Below are 17,292 nucleotides of genomic sequence, written 5' to 3'. Positions count from 1 at the left end.
GACAAGCATATGGACGTACATGGAATAGTGTAGGTTAGGTGGTCTTCAGATTGGTACGACAGGTCGGCACAACATCGAGGGCCGAAGGGCCTGTACTGTGCTGTAATGTTCTATGTTCTATGTTAGGACATACCATAAGCATTGCTACATCAGGTAAAACACTTTGCCAGGATCAAGCCTCACATCGGACAATGGCTGTAAACTGACCACATATCGTCCAATATTGTTTGCCCAAAGATTGAGTACAGCTGCATCCAACCAACAAACAGAACTTTGATGCAAGGGGACAAATTGCATCAGCTCATCCAGGACTTAACCACTTTGACTTTGATCTATGGGCTCAGAGAGGTCACAGCCACATGAGGCAAAAGAACCAAATTAGGTCAAATTAGGAAAAAACAGTGTCATTGGAATAATTTTTTTTTCGCTCTAATCATTCCTATCTCTCTATCTAAAAGCAAAAAAAGAACAGCTAGTTTAGGGCATGTACAGGATCAATTATGCCAAAATGTCTCTTTGTTCCAAATCTCTGAATGGCTCTGGGTCTCAGCTCCACCCCACGGCCCCTTCTCCTTTGTTCATTGGTGCCTGGATTCATGGAGATTCCTGATTGGCTGTCAGAGATTGTCAATTGTCATTGATGATGTCATTCTCTGATTGAGTGCAGATTGTTCCCAGGAGTATAAATGCAAGACCTTATGAGAAAAAGGGTCTGTTCCAGAGTTGTCTAGCTAATACTGAATAGAAAAAGTGAAGATGGCCTCCCAAGTGTGCCAGAACTACCACAAGGACTGTGAGGATGCTGTTAACAAGCAGATCAACCTGGAGCTCTATTCCTCCTATGTTTACCTCTCCATGGTGAGGCTGGTGGTGTTGTTGTGTTTTTTTTGTGCTTTTTCACACCAAGAAAATGGTTTTGGCCTGGTTTTTGCCCCTTGGAGCTCTGAATGTTTGTGGAGTGAGAGGTTTTTCACTTCCTAGAAAATTTCACTGGATTGAATGGACTATACTTTGTTGCAGCTGTGCTGTAATTGAGAAGCTTCATACTTTAAAAGCTTTAGCTTCTGCATAGAATTTCCTTATTGGGCAATGTTACTCAATAGGGGGCTGTGCCTGGTGTGCAACTCCTTCCTGATCTTCCTTTTTTTAGGAGGTCCTGCTGAGAATGTTGCTACTGAGTCCTTGTTTTCACCAATGTGAAACTGGTGTACTTCAGTGTCTGTCTATGGTTGTCTCTAACACTTAATGCTTCCCTCAAGTGCATCAATGCATTGTACAAATTGGCTAGCACATTCCAAACTAACTTCCTGCCAAGTGAAATGATCACCATCTTGTGATTCCTGAAGTATGGGTGTTTTTTCCTTGGCAAGAAAATTGTCCATACTTCAGTGCAATTAAAGCTTGTCTCCAGGACAGATGGGTGCAATAGTGGTCTTCATGAAAGTAGATGCCAGGCTTTGTTAATTCATTTGACACATATTGAATGTGTCAACTGGCTGACACCACCAGGGCTGCTGCTGGTTTCAACCAGGAAACACCCAACTAATGGAACTGCAGATGCTGGTGAATCTGAGTCAGTGTGGAGCTGGATGAGCACAAGCTGGCTTTTGGGCCTAGAAAAACTAATAAATTTGTCTCACTCCTGATGCAATTTGTGAGTGACATCCTTTTCTATTGAGACTAAGTGACCTAAGGTGTTCTGCTCTTCCCATAGTTCTCTTACTTTGACCGGGATGATGTTGCTCTGCATCACTTTGCTGAGTTCTTCAAGGAGCAGTCCCATGAGGAACAGGAACATGCTGAGAAACTGATCACATTCCAGAATAAACGTGGTGGTAGAGTCCTCCTGCAGGACATCAAGGTTGGTTTTTTAGTGTCTAACTTTGCTAGATTAGTGCACTTGTTTTCTTTAATTCACAATCTGCCTCTTTTCCCACCACCCACCCCAAACCTCCAGAAGCCAGAGCAGGATGAGTGGGGCAATGGTCTGGAGGCAATGCAGAGAGCTCTGCAGATGGAGAAGGATGTGAACCAGAGTCTGCTGGACCTGCACAAACTGGCCTCTGGCCACACAGACCCTCATGTGAGTTCTCTTCCTTCACTGCTCCCTACCAGTGTAATTCCTGAAATATCAGCCTAGTCTGAAGGCCTCGGCTCTTACTTTGGCTGAAGTGAGGGTTTTCCTCTGTGTGGCAAATAGCCTAGTGATGCTGAAATATAGTAGCAATCCCCACTGCAGACTCTGTATACAGCCCTGAGGCTTATTTTGGACAAATGTTTCAATTACTTCCCTTTCACAGCTGTGTGACTTCCTGGAGAGGCACTTCTTGGATGAGCAAGTGAAGATGATCAAGAAGCTGGGAGATCACATCACCAACCTGAAGAGACTGGGAGTCCCTGACAATGGCATGGGAGAGTACCTGTTTGACAGGCTCACCCTAGGGGAAGAATGACTGAACTGCCTTAATCTCAATTGGCAAAATAATCTGTAGGATTTGACAAGTATGACTGTAATAAAATGCTTAATGTTGACTGGATTCTGGCCTTCAATTTGGAGTATGCAACACTGCTGCTAAAACTTTTTTTCTGATTAACATAGTGGTCTCAATCTGCTGCCTCAGGGTCACAAGTGAAGGCCTAGTTTCAATCCCTTCTGGGGAGGGGCTAGGTACAAGGGAAGAGCATGAGTTGAAACAGGCCTTTTCTGTGAGCTGCCTTGATATAGTAAAATCTTTTTGTAGTCTGGGGTGGGTGGAAGTGTCACTTTGGCCTCTAAGATTTTAACAAAAGGATAGCTGATCATCCCATTTGACTTTCTTTCATTTTTTTTCAGTTTCCTGGTAAAAACTTTCCTCCAAGGGGTAGTGATTACAGCCTCAACAATTTCAGTGACAGGGGAAATCTGTGAATTTTACTAGGCAACTGCCAATGTTCTTATCTCCTAAAATGGCCCATTTCATCCTCATCAACAGACATCTGGGATATGCCTCCTGTTACCAGGACAACACTTGCCACAGCATAGGCAATGTCAATGCTGACCATAACCACACTTTCCCTGGGCTTGGCCCATAGGCCTCAGGAAATTACCCAAACATCTCTTTAAACATTTGTACCTGTGTCCATCACTTCCAGGGACAGTTCAGACAGCACATGGATTTTTTTTTGAATGAACAAACTTGTCTTAATCTTATTATAACAAAATGCCCCACCCCACCATGTCTTAATTTTCTCCCCTACCTATGGAGAGGGTACCTGCCGCTCACTTAACCTACACGCTGCTCACTTAATCTACACCCCTCTGACCTTTGGTGGCTCATTCCTCCAGGAGAGGCCTCTCCCATCTCATATACAACCTCAATGGGATGTTCCAACTCCTACACTGAAAGGACTGAGCAATGAGGGCATGCAAGCTACATGCATGAACAGCTATGGCTGACACAAACTTCTAAGCATTATGTATCCTAAGCCCTCAATCTTGTTCTACAACACTCTCCAAGGATCTACTTTTCATAGCATAAGTTATGCCCTTTCTATGTTCTTCTGGAGAACTGCAATCAGCAAAATGACATTTCAAGTCCCTGCATTCTTTTTAAGTCTGCAGTTGTATTTCATCTTTGCCATTGTATCTAAATTCATCATTCAGAATTTATGCTTCTTACCACTTTGATTTTATTTTATAATCCACTCTCACAAGTATGTGCTGATTGACCCTTCCCACAGGAGCTGCTTCCGATCAGTAGTTAGCCCTCGAGCCAGTACAGCCACAGGTCTTCACCAAAGTTTGTAGGGTCCATGGAGTGACCATGTGTATCTGTCAGTTTGGTCAAAGCTTGTTGTGACCACTGAACATTTACGACAGCTTCAAATTTTTTTTCAACTAGATCAGGTGTTGATATCTGAATGCATTTTCAGTTTGTGTGGATCAACTGTGTCTGTTGGTGGTATCTCTCCTTAAAAGCTTTTGCCTGTCAAATAACCAGCAGTTCCAGATGTGAATCACTGTCAGTCTGCCTAGTGCATCTGAATCAAAAGCTAATCCAAGGGACCACACTCTTCTGTAATGAAACTCGATGGCAAAACATGGTGTCTCCGTGATAGTCACTTGAAGCAAAATAACCAGATCAGATTATAGAAAAGCTCTTCAAAAGTATTTAAAAAAACATTTCATTTTTAATCCACCTGCAACCAACCAGCTGGGTGCAAGCTTGTTGAGATTTATTAATCTGAAAGCAGTGACCTCATCAAGACTAATCTCCCAAATCTTTATATTCCCAATTTCTGATTGGCTCTGTGTCTTGGCCATGCCTCCACTACCTCTTCCCCTTTCTTCATTGGTGCCTGGGTTGATGGGAGATTCTGTTTGGCTGTCGAGAAGTGTCAATCAATATTGGTGATGTCACCACTATTTGAGTGCAGCCATGTCCCAGGAGTATAAATACAAGAGCTTATGGTCAAGCTGCTCAGTTGTAGAGTTGTCTTGGTGATAGTGATAATGGCCTCCCAAGTGCGTCAGAATTACCACAAGGACTGTGAGGCTGCTGTTAACAAGCAGATCAACCTGGAGCTCTATTCCTCCTATGTTTACCTCTCCATGGTGAGCCTTGTGTTCCTGTGGCTGTCTTCTGGGAAAAAGTTGGAATTGTTCTATTTTAAAGTAACCTGAAACTTTTGTTTATTTTTCTTACCCCATCTCCAGCCCCCCTCCCCACATTGTTCCTGGCACAGGTGACTTTTTGAGTAGTCAGGCACTTCAAAGACATGGTTAATAACGTGGACTGAAGTGGTTGTTGCTTTTTGTAACTACACTGAATGCAAAAATTTCAAGCTGAAGCTATCTTGGCACCTGTTTTCAATGTTGTAATGAACACAAACATGGCTGAAGCATGTTTGTTTTTGTCTTATTGACACGGGCAAAGTTTGCTTTGTACAAATGGCAACTAGCACAATGCCTTTTTTAAAATCTTTTATGCTGCAGGTGATGTACTGATTCAGTGTCAGCTCTAATCACTATTTAGTAACTGTCATACAAATTTAGCATCTCGAACTGTCTTGTCGTTTTCTTCTTGTTCCAGTTCCAAGCTAACTTTCATGCAACTGAAGTGGCTTGCATTGAGATATTCATTTGAAATGTAGGGAACTCTATGCCTTGCTTCTCAGTAAAGTCAACTGAAAAGGATTCTCCGAGAGAGAAAATTGTGTGAATTTTGTCCCAGGATCTGGGGCATGTTCTCTGTTCTCTTAAAAATAAAGCTGAGAAGCTCTAAGTTTCCAAGAGATAATATATTAATACAGTGGAGTTCAATTTGTATTTCACATGGGAATAGACTTTGATAGGTCACTAAGTTAAATAATCCAACACTCTCTCTAAATGGATGGCATCTGAGTGTTTTTATGTCTCACTTGTCTGTCTTGGCCTCCACAGGCTTTGCATACAAGCTTTCTAATTCTACTAACTTTGAAAATTAGATTCATAGGTGACCTTGCTTGTGGTAGATAATGGGAGGAAAACGTCATGAGTTTCCTTTCTTGATGGGGCAAGAAAGTTCAGTTATGAACAGTTCTTAATTTAGCCCCCTTAACAAGTAAGGGGTTTATGGAGCAGTGATATCACTACTTGGTGAGGAGGCTTGGGTTCAACTCCCACCTGCTTCAGATGTAATAACATCTCTGAACAAGTGACTTTTTTTTATGTAGACACACTCTAGATAGTTGGGCTTTGAATCTAGAGGCGTGGGCAGATTCTTAGGGGACATTGGGTGTGAACAGAATCTTGGTTATTCAATCAAATGGAGTTCAAGTCAGTCTACCTATTAATCAGGGAACAATTAATGGCCTTCTGGTGCCATGGTAATGTCCCTACTTCTGAATCAGGAGGCCTAGGGCTCACAAACAGAAGTTGCTGGAAAAGCTCCTCAGGCCTGGCAGTGTCTAGGGAGAAAGTCAGTTAATGTTTCAGGCCCCTTGACCGTTCCTCAGCCGAGGGCTCAAGTCATACTTGCTCCGGGACTGTGACATCTCAACTAATTTAAACAATGATTTATTTGGCAAGAGTGTAACAAAAGAATGTTGTTGCATGCTGTAATTTCATGAAGAAAGTTGTTTCGCTGTGCACAGGTCTCTTACTTTGACCGGGATGATGTTGCCCTGCATCACTTTGCTGAGTTCTTCAAGGAGCAGTCCCACGAGGAACGGGAACACGCTGAGAAACTTCTGGAATTCCAGAATAAACGTGGAGGCCGAGTCCTCCTGCAGGACATCAAGGTTAGATTTGAATGATCTCTCCTAGACTGAACGTTTGGAAGTTGACTTGGTATTGTGTTAAATATAGATTGGAAACCATTTTTATTCCATTTAGTCATAAAACTATATGACACTAGTTTCCATTTTAATGGATGAAGCATCTTGTGAGAAACTGAAGCATCTACCCGTTCCCTCCCTCCCTCCAGAAGCCAGAGCAGGATGAGTGGAGCAATGGTCTGGAGGCAATGCAGAGAGCTCTGCAGATGGAGAAGGATGTGAACCAGAGTCTGCTGGATCTGCACAAACTGGCCTCTGGCAACACAGACCCTCATGTGAGTTTCTAATGTGGGCTTTGAGAAGAAACTGAGCCTATTCAACAGCTTTGGATGAAAACGTTTTACTTTGGTTTTGTTTGGCTATCAAATCACATGAGGTTAGTTTACTGTGAATGGTAACAATTCTAGTCTCGATGATTTGAGATTTAGTCTGTCTAGTGGAGCAATTTAGCTGCACTAAATCGCATCAACTGTACTTCCTCCTTCCAGGTCAAGAAGGCGTAAAACCCAAACTAGAAAAAGGAAAACCTTTTAATCTAACATCCTTTCCCTTTCCAGCTGTGTGACTTCCTGGAGAGGCACTACCTGGATGAGCAAGTGAAGATGATCAAGAAGCTGGGAGATCACATCACCAACCTGAAGAGACTGGGAGCCCCTGACAATGGCATGGGAGAGTACCTGTTTGACAGGCTCACCCTGGGGGAGAGCGACTGAACTGACTGCAGGGAGCGAGCTTGTGCACAATCTGCAGGGACTGTGGCTTCAAATACATTACAGCCCTTGGCTGCATTGTAATTTATTAAATGACTAAACTGTTCATGGACTAATTTTTGCCTCACTTGTTTAATTGCACAACTTGATCAATCTTCCAAGTATGGAGTAAGATTGCTCCTCAATCCAACAGTTCAGGGCCCACTTATAAAATTCTGTGAAAATAGATTGTCTTAGCAGCACATCCTGCAAGTCTGAGATTGTTATGAGAAAATGGACTTGGGTTGTTTCAAAACTCCATGATGTCTAGCTCGTGGGAAAATCTATGGCCACAACTGTTGAGAGCAGTTTTCCCATAAATTTCAGACTTTGTTTTGCCCTAGTCCATGTTGGTTTTCATGTGGGGTGTGGTTTAGCTGCTTGGGTGCCCATGAGGAGGACAAATACCACTGTTCCTTAGCCATGTCTACACTTAAATTCTCTTGCTCCCATCCCTCTGTTCGAACCAAAAGCAAAGTGCTATCGGCGTCACTGGGGAAGTGGTGTTTTTTTTAAACTCCAGCATTGGCCTGTTTCCTTGTAGGATCAAGCCTAGTCCATGTCTGTCACTTGACCATTTTTAAAAAGCCTACACCACAGTCCACCAACGAACTAGGCAAGAGATTGATGTCTCCAACAGTGCACCGTGGGAGGTTCCCTCATGTCAAAGATACTGACTTTGACTTTGGCTTAAAATCAAGCCATGATTGCTGCCACTTGATTTAAGGAGGAATCAATATTTTGTTCCCCCCCTCTCCCTCCCCAGTTCGTAATGCAACATTCTCCAAGTCGGGCCTCCTTCCACAATTGGAGGGAGGATTAGTCTATAGGTGGCTGAGGGCAGGAATCCCTCAGGATAAGGGAATGTGTAACTGAAAGATTGGGATAGGTGGCTCCACTTTTAAACCTGCTTTTTCAATCAGTTTCACGAGAGGTAACTGCTCACCGAACAATTTGTATGGGTGAGTTACCCAGTTGTAGTCTTTTTAATTGAATTGGCAATGAAACTTCCGACATCCTTTATCTTTATTTGTTCCATTAATGCAATTGGAGGGCTTCAAATGTTAATGTTTCTGCTGCAAGCGTCCTGTGTCTTAAGAGTTTTGAGGAATGCGACAAGTTTAATGAGATTTCAGTCTTCGTTCAATGTTAATGCCTTTGCATCTTCCACCCCCCTGACCCCTCCCAAAAAAAAGGGTTTCAGTTACCTTTTACTTTTGCTATTGAATCGGCATTCGTTAAATTACATCACTTCAACTGGCGTTGAATTGTCACCATCCCTGACTCTCGCAGGTACTGATACTGAGTTCAAATCATCCCTGTGTAAACATCTATCGTTTGTTTCTGTTGCTATGGAGCAGTGTCCAGACAGTCCTGTACTTGTAAGAAGCTGCATGATATCGTGTGACTATCCTGCTGTCGCTCTCATGTTTTCTCTCTCAGGCCGTTTAGTCAGTCTGTTGTGTGAAATAGACAGTTACATTAAGGCACACAAACCAGACTAAATGTGTTCATTGTGTAAACTACAAATTGAATCATGGGAGCATCCCACAAACATTGACACAGAGAATGCTGTTAGCCTGCAAACCAGTGTAGATACACAAACTGAAGTACAGTGAGAGTCCATATGAGAGGCTGCCTATCTACATTCCAAGAAATAGAATTTTAAATGGTCCTGAAAGGACAGTTCAAAGAACTCCTTGAAGAAAATATATCTTAAAAACATTAAAAAATTTGGTTTCTAATTTGAAAAAAAAATTACCTGTGTCTAAATGTCAGCCATTTATCATTACCTATTTCCAAATTGATGGGATAATTTTAAAACAATACCCTCATGCTGCTGTGAGATCGGAATCCCCTCTGACTGCGCTTAATGCAATACGGTCAGATGAAATACCAAACCTTGTGGATGTGTATGCTGTGAATAAAAGCCAAGCCTTAACATAAAACACTGAAATATGTGCTATTTGAGGGGTTAATTTCAGACATTCCAATGTCAGGATACAACTGATGATATTAAAAAGGCTGGAAGTTGGGATATGATGATAACAATGACACAGAATAACGACTATCATGATATTTGAAGCGTGGAAGAGGCCATTGAAGGACCAAGTGGTGCGAGACAATGCCATTCGTAGCACTGGATAGTGGGAAATAACAGCATTGTGTTGTTCTGTCTGGATCAAAGAGGCTGCTCAGCATTGACCATTCAGCAGAATGGCCTCAGTAACTGTGCTGATGTTATTCCCGTGAAGATCATCACAAGAGAAAAAACTGGCACTGCAGATGGAAGATGGGACAGCATTGGTCGGCCTGACTGAAGCCTGCATTCAACAGAGGATGGAGCCGTGGTGCTGGGGATTTTGGGGATTGTCAGTGTTCCAGCTGAATTGGAGTGATCACAGTCTGGGAGGTGTCTGCAGCAGATGAAGGGTCCAAATCAGTAAAGCTGGTTCGTGGACTCATCGTTCTCACTGGAAACTGAGTGCGGGGTTGTATGTCATCAGCCGAATCTGAGGGGTATGAGGGCTGAGAACTTTTTACGAGATTTTTTATTATCTTGGGGGACATTAGTGTGACTAGCTGATATTTTTTGCCACTCCCTTTTTGCAGTTGAGAAGCTAGGGGTGACCTGCCACCCATGTGCTGTAGGTAGACCCATAATGCCATTAGGGAGGAAACTCCAGGCGTTTGACGAGAGACACTGAAGGAATGGTGAGGTATTTCCAAGTCAGGGTAATGAGTGGCTTGGAGGGGAACTGGCAGCTGGTGGCAGCTGGTGGCGTTCCCATGGACTTGCTGCCCTCGTCCTTCCAAATCTAAGTTGCCATGGGTTCCAAAGGATCTTTGGTAAACTTTTGCAGTGCATCTTCTTGAGAGTACGCACTGCTGCTGTTGAGTGTTATTGGTGGAAGGATTGGATATTTGTGGAGTGGCACTAATCAAATGGGCTGCTTTGCCCTGGATAACACCAAGCTTCTTGAGTGTTGTTGGGGCTGCACACATCCAGGCGAGTGGGGTGTATTCCATCACACCCCTGACTTGTAGATGGTGACAGGCTTTGGGGACTCAGGAGGTGGGTTACTCACCACAGCATTCCTAGCCTCTGACCTGCTCTGCTAAACATTGTGTTTAAGTGGTGAGTCCAGCCAAGTTTCTGGTCAATGATAACTCCCAGGATGTCGACAGCAGGGTATTCAGTGACTGTATGGACATTGAATGTCAAGGCACAGTGGTTAGATTTTATTACTGATGGTCATTGCCTGGCATTTGTGTGGTGTAAACTTTCCTCGCCACTTCTCAACCCAAGACTGGATATGGTCCAGCTCTTGTTGCATTTACATGTGAAATGTTGCAGTATCTGAGGAGTGGTGAACGGTGCTGAACGTTATGCAATCACCGGCAAGCAGCCTCGCTTCTGACCTTATGACGGAGACAAACGGAAAGTAGTTTAAGAGTAATGACTAAAACCAGGCATTTTGTGTTTGAATTGAGTTTGATTCAGACAGAAACATAAGGTTTTGCAAGTGGAATTTTGGTTTTATTTAAATACATCATGCTGCCTGGTGCCGGTTTTGGGTGAGTGTCAGTGTTAAATCAGGGTGAGATTTAAATTGGACAGGTGTTGTATCATTTAGACCAGCTGAGAGGCGTTGTGTCAGGGCACCAGGAGGCTTATTCTATCAAGCAAATTTGTGGTTGGTCCAAACGCTGTGTCTGTGTGATAGTGTTCTTTATGAAATTCTACATTCCAAGGCCCGCTGTAAGGAGGGGACCAAGAACAGAAGCCGTTAGGATATGTTTACCCCTTTCTGGGCCTGGATGCCCAAAGGGCTGCTCTCCTTAAAAGGGCAGTGACATACAACTAACTAAAAGAGGGAATGGGTAAACAAAAATATAGAAAATCATGATACAATACCAGCTAAAGACCACAAAAATGGAAAGTAAAATTTAGCTTGGCATACCATTGATATTTTGTTAGAGCTCCAGTTACTTTAATTAAGAATCAGTCTTACTTTATTCTAACAAACAAGTTTGTGGTTGAACCAAATGCTCTGTCTGTGTGACAGTGTTCTTTGTGAAATTCGACATTCCAAGGACCATTGTAAGGGGGGGGAAACAAGAACAGGAGCTGTTATGATATATTTACCCCTTTCTGGGCCTGGATACCCTCTACGGTAAAAAAGACCCTGCACCTACAAGGCTGCCAGTCTTAAAAGGGCAGTGACATACGACGAACTAACACATCTCATCACCTAATTCAAGACTGAAACACTTTGAGAATGAAAGCAGATGGAAACACTTGGTGTATCAGAGAACAGTTGATACAAAAGAACCAAAATTTCATTAGATGATTACCCAGAGGTAACATTTTTTAAATTACTTTGTTCCTATCTAATTGTAGATGTTTTCTGAGCAGCCAGGGGGATCTGAACGTGCTGTCCTTCAGAATTAAGGGTATGGACACTATAAGTAACCCACTAGTTTGGGATCTGTTGAGGACCTATTACTCCAAAAGCACTTGCACAATCAAGACTCTTTCCCAAACCTCTCTGTATACCAAATCTCTGATTGGCCCTGGGTCTCAGCCCTATCCCCACAGTGCCCTCTCTTTTTTTCATTGATGCCTGCATTGATAGAAGATTCCTGATTGGCTATCAGGGGCTATCAATCATCATTGGTGACCTTGGTCCTTGTTTCAGTGCCGGATATTCCCAGGAGTATAAATACAAGAGCTTGGGGGTGTGATACAGTTCTAGAGTTGGCCTAGTGGTAGTGAGCAGGAGTAGTGAAGATGGCTTCCCAAGTGTGTCAGATCTACCACAAGGACTGTGAGGATGCTATTAACAAGCAGATCAACCTGGAGCTCTATTCCTCCTATGTTTACCTCTCCATGGTGAGACTTGTTCCGAAAAAGTTGGATTTTTTGTTAGCTTTTGAGTTGGCCTAAATTAAATTGTGTTTTTTTTGCCTTACTGGTAGAAGGTAGACCCTGTGTGGGAAATTTGTTAATTCCATTTGTGGCTCCACTTGTGGAGTGAATGGAATGTGTTGTAACAGTTGATAACAATTGATGTTTGACATGGCTTGAGCTGTTCCTGTTCCTGAAGTGAGCCCTACAAGCTGATTGGGAAATAGGAAAGTAACTGCCTGGTGACTTAATGGTAGTACATAACTAGTTTTAAACAACTAGCCTAACTTGCTAATGGGCTGAAGGCTCTTAGCTTGTGTTACACAAAAAGCTGGCTTCTATCTCCTGAGAAGGTGAAGGTTTGTCCCACTTGCTTGAGTTGGATGTACCATCTCTAAATGGGCTGATGAGACAATAGCTCAAAAGCAGCTGTGGAGGTTGACTCGTGGTGTAGTGGTAGTGCCCCTTCCTTTTCTAGAAGAGGAAGGTCCTGTTTAATGTCCCACCCTTCCCGAAGCTGGTGTAGGATTTGCAACTTGCTGCTCAGTCCTCCTGGTGCATGGTGGTATCAACATCTGACAGTCTAGTTATAAACAGCTGTCCCAGAGGTGCTTGGTAACACTCCTATGAAGGAGGTTGCGAGCTATTGCTGAACTGCTGCTTGTCAGTTCAAATGAGAACATTCTTCCAGGTTATGGTGTGAGTAAGGATGGTCACCTTCATTGATGGTACGTGCTACTGTTGGTGTGTCTCTGTGTGTCTCTTTGCGCCCCCCCCCCCCTCCCACCCCACCGCCACCCTGTGAAGAATTGACCCTTCTGGGTTTAAGGGTGTTTGCAACGCATTAATTCTCCATTAGGCAAGGACTCAGATAACCACCTGTTACCTGAAGGCTGGGTGTTTTCCTGGATGTTGTTGGGAGCCTGTCTGTTCCGAGAAATGGTGCTGAGTATTCTGTGTCCTAAATAGCTAGGAGTGCATAGTTTAAACCCTGAGAATGTACTCCAAACCAAGCCCTAGGAAATTTATGGTATGCCACAAATATTATATTGAATGGCAATGGAATTGACTGGCATAATTTGAGTTGGTGCTCTTTTATGCTCATGAAACCAGTGAGCTCCCTTAGGGTTTGACAGTAACATCAGCTTTATCAAAAGTGAATCTCCTGAAATTGTAAACTGTGATTTGAAATTGAATGTTGCTCTTTCTCCCACAGTTCTTACTTTGACCAGGATGATGTTGCCCTGCGTCACTTTGCTGACTTCTTCGAGGAGCAGTCTCATGAGGAACGGGAACACGCTGAGAAACTGTTGGCATTCCAGAATAAACGTGGAGGCCGAGTCCTCCTGCAGGACATCAAGGTTGGGTTTAATTTGTACCCCAACCAGCTTGACTCAAACTAAATGTTTGACTTAAATGATGTTGGCCCATTGAACCAATGCATTAACCATTTTTGGCACATTAGTTCATCCTTGTGTAAAAAAAAGCCTGTTTTTCTTACACTCTTGTCCAATCTCTGAAACATTTCTCTTCCCTCCCTCCAGAAGCCAGAGCAGGATGAGTGGGGTAATGGTCTGGTGGCAATGCAGAGAGCTCTGCGGATGGAGAAGGATGTGAACCAGAGTCTGCTGGATCTGCACAAACTTGCCTCTGGCCACACAGACCCTCATGTGAGTTACTGATATGGGCTTTTGGTGAAGTTGTATGGTGGCACCTTGAGCTTATTTGATGGTTTGCCTCTGCTCTTTTCCTTTTGGAGTAAAAGTCTTGTTTATATCTGTTGCTCTGGCAACTGAATTCCAGCAAGTAATATGCCAGTGCTGGTATATTCAGGCCATGAGTAGCAATTCTCTGGCAGGGACACTTGGAGCAACATTCTGCCCTTCTTCCAGTTGGAGGAAGATTAAAACTTTCCCTGTTGCGGCAAACTGTGGCTTTCTTTTACTGTCTCAACTTAATTCCCTTCTATTGCCTTTGCAGCTGTGTGACTTCCTGGAGAGGCACTACTTGGATGAGCAAGTGAAGATGATCAAGAAGCTGGGAGATCACATCACCAACCTGAAGAGACTGGGAGCCCCTGACAATGGCGTGGGAGAGTACCTGTTTAACAGGCTCACTCTGGGGGAAGAGTGACTGAACTGACTGCAGGGAGCAGGTTTGTTGACACCTGTCTGAACAGGAGACCTGTAGAGACTTCTCGTTTTGTAGAAGCAGCTCATTGTCCTGCACCAAGTGTAAATAAACTGATCACATGGGACCATGTCTTGCCTCCCTTTCTTGGTTAATCCTTGCTGTGAGCTGTAGCTTGATCCTGTTTGGCTCTGCTCTTGCTGATGAGAACACTCTCTCCCTACTAGGCTGTGGGTTTCACTGTCTGGCCCAGACAATTGCCTAGAACAAGTCATCTTTGTGGTGAGCTTCTGCCTTGAACCCCAGGGCCATGGTCCAGAGACTTTCCCCTTCCTCTCAAAGGAATTGGCATACTTTGGCCCAGTGTATTTCCACCCAGATAAGTGGCTTGAACCAGAACTTGGTGGTGGTATTCCTGTTACTGACTTCTCTTCAGTGGAAGTGGTCAGAGGTTTGGATGGTCCTAGGCAGGGAGCCTCAGTGAGTTTCTGCTGTGCGCAACACTCAGCATCATTTGGTGCAATGATAACAGCAGTGGCAGTGACTTTGGTTTCAGGGTCATATACCAAATTCTATTCAAAGTTACTTCCAAATCAGTGAAGCCTCACAGAGCCCTATTGACTGTACATTGACAATCATGCTTACAAGAAGACTGACCAAAATCTCTTAAATTGACTTTTTATTTACCAGGTCTGGCAGTCAGTCAGCAGAATTCAAGAGTAATGGGGTTATCCCTGATAGGTCTGTTTTCAATTCTGTGTAAAAACCCCACCCTTTTCTCGAACAGAAACACCTTTGCAGGTGCTAAGGGCTCCAACAGTGGCTCAGTGAGTAGCAGGATCACAGTGTGCTCAATGGCTATCGTAGAACATCGTCAAATTCTGAGGCTGCAACACTTCAGCGATTGCCATGCTTTTTCCAGGGTCAGTATGCAGTTACCCACTTTGAGCAAAGCTGATTTTATTTTTAAGCCTAGTTTGGGAAATGGAGTTTTTGCTGTCACCACCTGCCACAAAGACATTGTGCTCTAAATTTGTTGCTAATTCCTGATTTAGAGCCCAGTCCTAACACGTCAGGGTGATGTATCCCTGGGAAACTGTGCCTCAATCCACTGGGACTTGGGTGAATTTTTCTACAACATAGCTCAAAGGCTGGCATCAAGTTCCGCTTCTACCATTCTGTCTCTGGGCCAAAATGGTTCTCTAACTTTAAAACAGTAGCGATTGCTCCTATCAGTTTGTATGTTACTGAATTATACAGTGGTTTTTTTAAAAATTCAAACCAATTTGTTGACTGACTTTTTCACATCTTAAACTATTTCCATTTGTTGAATGCATCTTCCTTGCCCCCTCTTTCCCCCCCCCCACCCCATGAATGGATATAAATGTTAATGGTGCAGCTGTAATTATCCAGTGTTTTCAGGAATTTGATAGAAAATGCAAAAGTGAACAAAATCTGTTTATCCGCTGTTAATGCCTTGCATATCTGAAAGAAATTTTCAGGCACCTTTTTCACATTTGCTATTGAATCAATAATCATAAAAGACATTTCACACTTGGAGTTTAATTATCACCATTCCTGATCCTAACAGGTGTTGCTACTGAAGTTAAATAATTTTACCCTTGGGGGGGATAAAAAATCTATCATGTGTTCCTGTTATAATACAGCAGAGTTTTCAGGCAGTCCTGTACTTGTAAGACAGCTGCACAATATCACAATGTATGACTTTCCAGTATAAAAATATCTGCTTTGCTGTCAATCACACGCACGTTTGTCAGTCAGTTGTGTGGAATAGATATAGAAAGCAGACTAAATGTGTTTATAGGGTAAATCGCAGAGAGTGCCGTTAGCCTGCAAATCTGTGTAGATACACAAACTGAAGTACAGTGAGAGGCTGCTAATCTAAATTTCAAGAAATGGAATTTTAACTGGTGCTGAAAAGACAACCCAAAGGATTCCTTGAAGAAAATATGCATTAAAAGCGCCAAAACATGTGCTTTTTTTTCCCATTTAAAAAGGATTTACCTGTGTCCAGATGTCAGCCATTTCTATCATTTTCTACTTCCAAACTGTGAAATCGTTAAAGAAACATTCTGTTGTGAGACCGAAGTCCCTTCCATCTGGGTTTATGGAATAAAGTGCAATTAAATAATAAATCTTATGGATATGAATAGTGTGAATAAAAGCCAAGACTCAACACAAAACATGGAGAGGAATGCTACATTTGAGCAGTAAATCTCAAACATTCCAACATCAGATCAGAACTGATGATGGTAAAAGGGCTGGAAGTTGGGATATGATCACAACAATACAGTGGCACAGGATAACCAGCATCATGGCATCTAACTAAGGAAAGGAGTAGGTCATTGAAGAACCATGCGATGCCAGACAAATGCCATTCATAGCGCTGGATGGTGATAAAATAACATCATTGAGCTGGTCTGTCCAGATCAAAGAGACTGCTAAGCACTGACCATTCAGCAGAATGGCCTCAGTAAATGTGCTGATATCATTTCTGTGAAGATCATCATAAGAGAAAGAACTGGCATTGCAGATGGAAAGTGGGAAAGGATTGGTCAGCCTGACTCAAGCCTGTATTCAACCGAGGATGGAGCCGTGCTGTTGGGGATTTTGGGGATTGTTAGTGTTTGGGCCGAATTAGAGTGATCACAGTCTAGGAGGTGTCTGCAGCCAGGAGGAGAGTCCAGATCAGCCAAGCCGGTTTGTGAACCCATCGTTCTCACTGGAAAGACCAAACTGAGCGCAGGGTTGTACATCGTCAGCCATACCTGAGGGGTAATGGGTCTGAGAGGTTTTCACAATTTTTAATCTCTCGTGGGACGTTGATGTTGCTGACTGAGACAGTATTTATTAGCTACCCCTAGTTGCCCTTCAGAAGGTGGTGATCTGCATTCTTGATCCGTTGTAGTTGATGTTCTGTAGGTTGACGCACAATGCTGTTCGGGAGGGGATTGCAGGATTTTCACTCGGCGACACTGAAGGAACGGTACTATATTTCCAGTCAGAATGGTGAGTGACTTGTCGGGGAATTTGCCAGGGTTGACGTTCCACGCATATCTGTTGGCTGTCCTAGTGGGTGTGCGTTTGGAAGGTGCTATCGAAACACTTTGGTGAATTCCTGCAGCGCATCCTCTGGAAGGTACACACGGCTGCTACTGAGCGTCATTCTACATTCCAAGGCCC

The 17,292-nt window shown here is 43.3% G+C and overlaps 3 protein-coding genes across 3 annotated transcripts; all 3 read left to right on the top strand.

The window, feature by feature from the left end:
• The first annotated feature begins 756 nt into the window (after positions 1–756).
• Positions 757–2,453, top strand: LOC132206598 (ferritin heavy chain A-like). The gene is made up of 4 exons (XM_059640853.1): positions 757–858; positions 1,715–1,861; positions 1,958–2,083; positions 2,301–2,453. Exons 1-4 carry the CDS (start codon positions 757–759, stop codon positions 2,451–2,453), a joined length of 528 nt encoding a protein of 175 aa, XP_059496836.1.
• A 1,968-nt stretch (positions 2,454–4,421) lies between these two features.
• LOC125447295 (ferritin heavy chain B-like) lies at positions 4,422–7,113 on the top strand. The gene is made up of 4 exons (XM_059640847.1): positions 4,422–4,594; positions 6,115–6,261; positions 6,447–6,572; positions 6,855–7,113. The coding sequence occupies exons 1-4, from the start codon at positions 4,448–4,450 to the stop codon at positions 7,008–7,010; spliced, it is 576 nt and encodes a 191-aa protein (XP_059496830.1). The 5' UTR covers positions 4,422–4,447; the 3' UTR covers positions 7,011–7,113.
• Positions 7,114–11,841: 4,728 nt separating this feature from the next.
• On the top strand, positions 11,842–14,091 carry LOC132206599 (ferritin heavy chain A-like). The gene is made up of 4 exons (XM_059640854.1): positions 11,842–11,944; positions 13,174–13,319; positions 13,503–13,628; positions 13,939–14,091. The coding sequence occupies exons 1-4, from the start codon at positions 11,842–11,844 to the stop codon at positions 14,089–14,091; spliced, it is 528 nt and encodes a 175-aa protein (XP_059496837.1).
• Positions 14,092–17,292: the final 3,201 nt, after the last annotated feature.

Source organism: Stegostoma tigrinum, chromosome 38 (genome assembly GCF_030684315.1).
Source record: "Stegostoma tigrinum isolate sSteTig4 chromosome 38, sSteTig4.hap1, whole genome shotgun sequence".
In the NCBI taxonomy this organism is placed as follows: Eukaryota; Metazoa; Chordata; class Chondrichthyes; order Orectolobiformes; family Stegostomatidae; genus Stegostoma; species Stegostoma tigrinum.
This window is presented reverse-complemented; position numbering and strand designations above follow the sequence as displayed.

Excerpts from the sequence above, each read along its gene's own strand:
- LOC132206598 (XM_059640853.1), top strand. The coding sequence starts at position 757 with ATGGCCTCCCAAGTGTGCCAGAACTACCACAAGGACTGTGAGGATGCT. Across the intron at positions 1,862-1,957 it reads TCCTCCTGCAGGACATCAAG|AAGCCAGAGCAGGATGAGTG; the intron begins GTTGGTTTTTTA and ends CCAAACCTCCAG. Across the intron at positions 2,084-2,300 it reads CTGGCCACACAGACCCTCAT|CTGTGTGACTTCCTGGAGAG; the intron begins GTGAGTTCTCTT and ends TCCCTTTCACAG.
- LOC125447295 (XM_059640847.1), top strand. The coding sequence starts at position 4,448 with ATGGTCAAGCTGCTCAGTTGTAGAGTTGTCTTGGTGATAGTGATAATG. Across the intron at positions 6,262-6,446 it reads TCCTCCTGCAGGACATCAAG|AAGCCAGAGCAGGATGAGTG; the intron begins GTTAGATTTGAA and ends CCCTCCCTCCAG. Across the intron at positions 6,573-6,854 it reads CTGGCAACACAGACCCTCAT|CTGTGTGACTTCCTGGAGAG; the intron begins GTGAGTTTCTAA and ends TTCCCTTTCCAG.
- LOC132206599 (XM_059640854.1), top strand. The coding sequence starts at position 11,842 with ATGGCTTCCCAAGTGTGTCAGATCTACCACAAGGACTGTGAGGATGCT. Across the intron at positions 11,945-13,173 it reads CTATGTTTACCTCTCCATGG|GTTCTTACTTTGACCAGGAT; the intron begins TGAGACTTGTTC and ends CTTTCTCCCACA. Across the intron at positions 13,320-13,502 it reads TCCTCCTGCAGGACATCAAG|AAGCCAGAGCAGGATGAGTG; the intron begins GTTGGGTTTAAT and ends CCCTCCCTCCAG.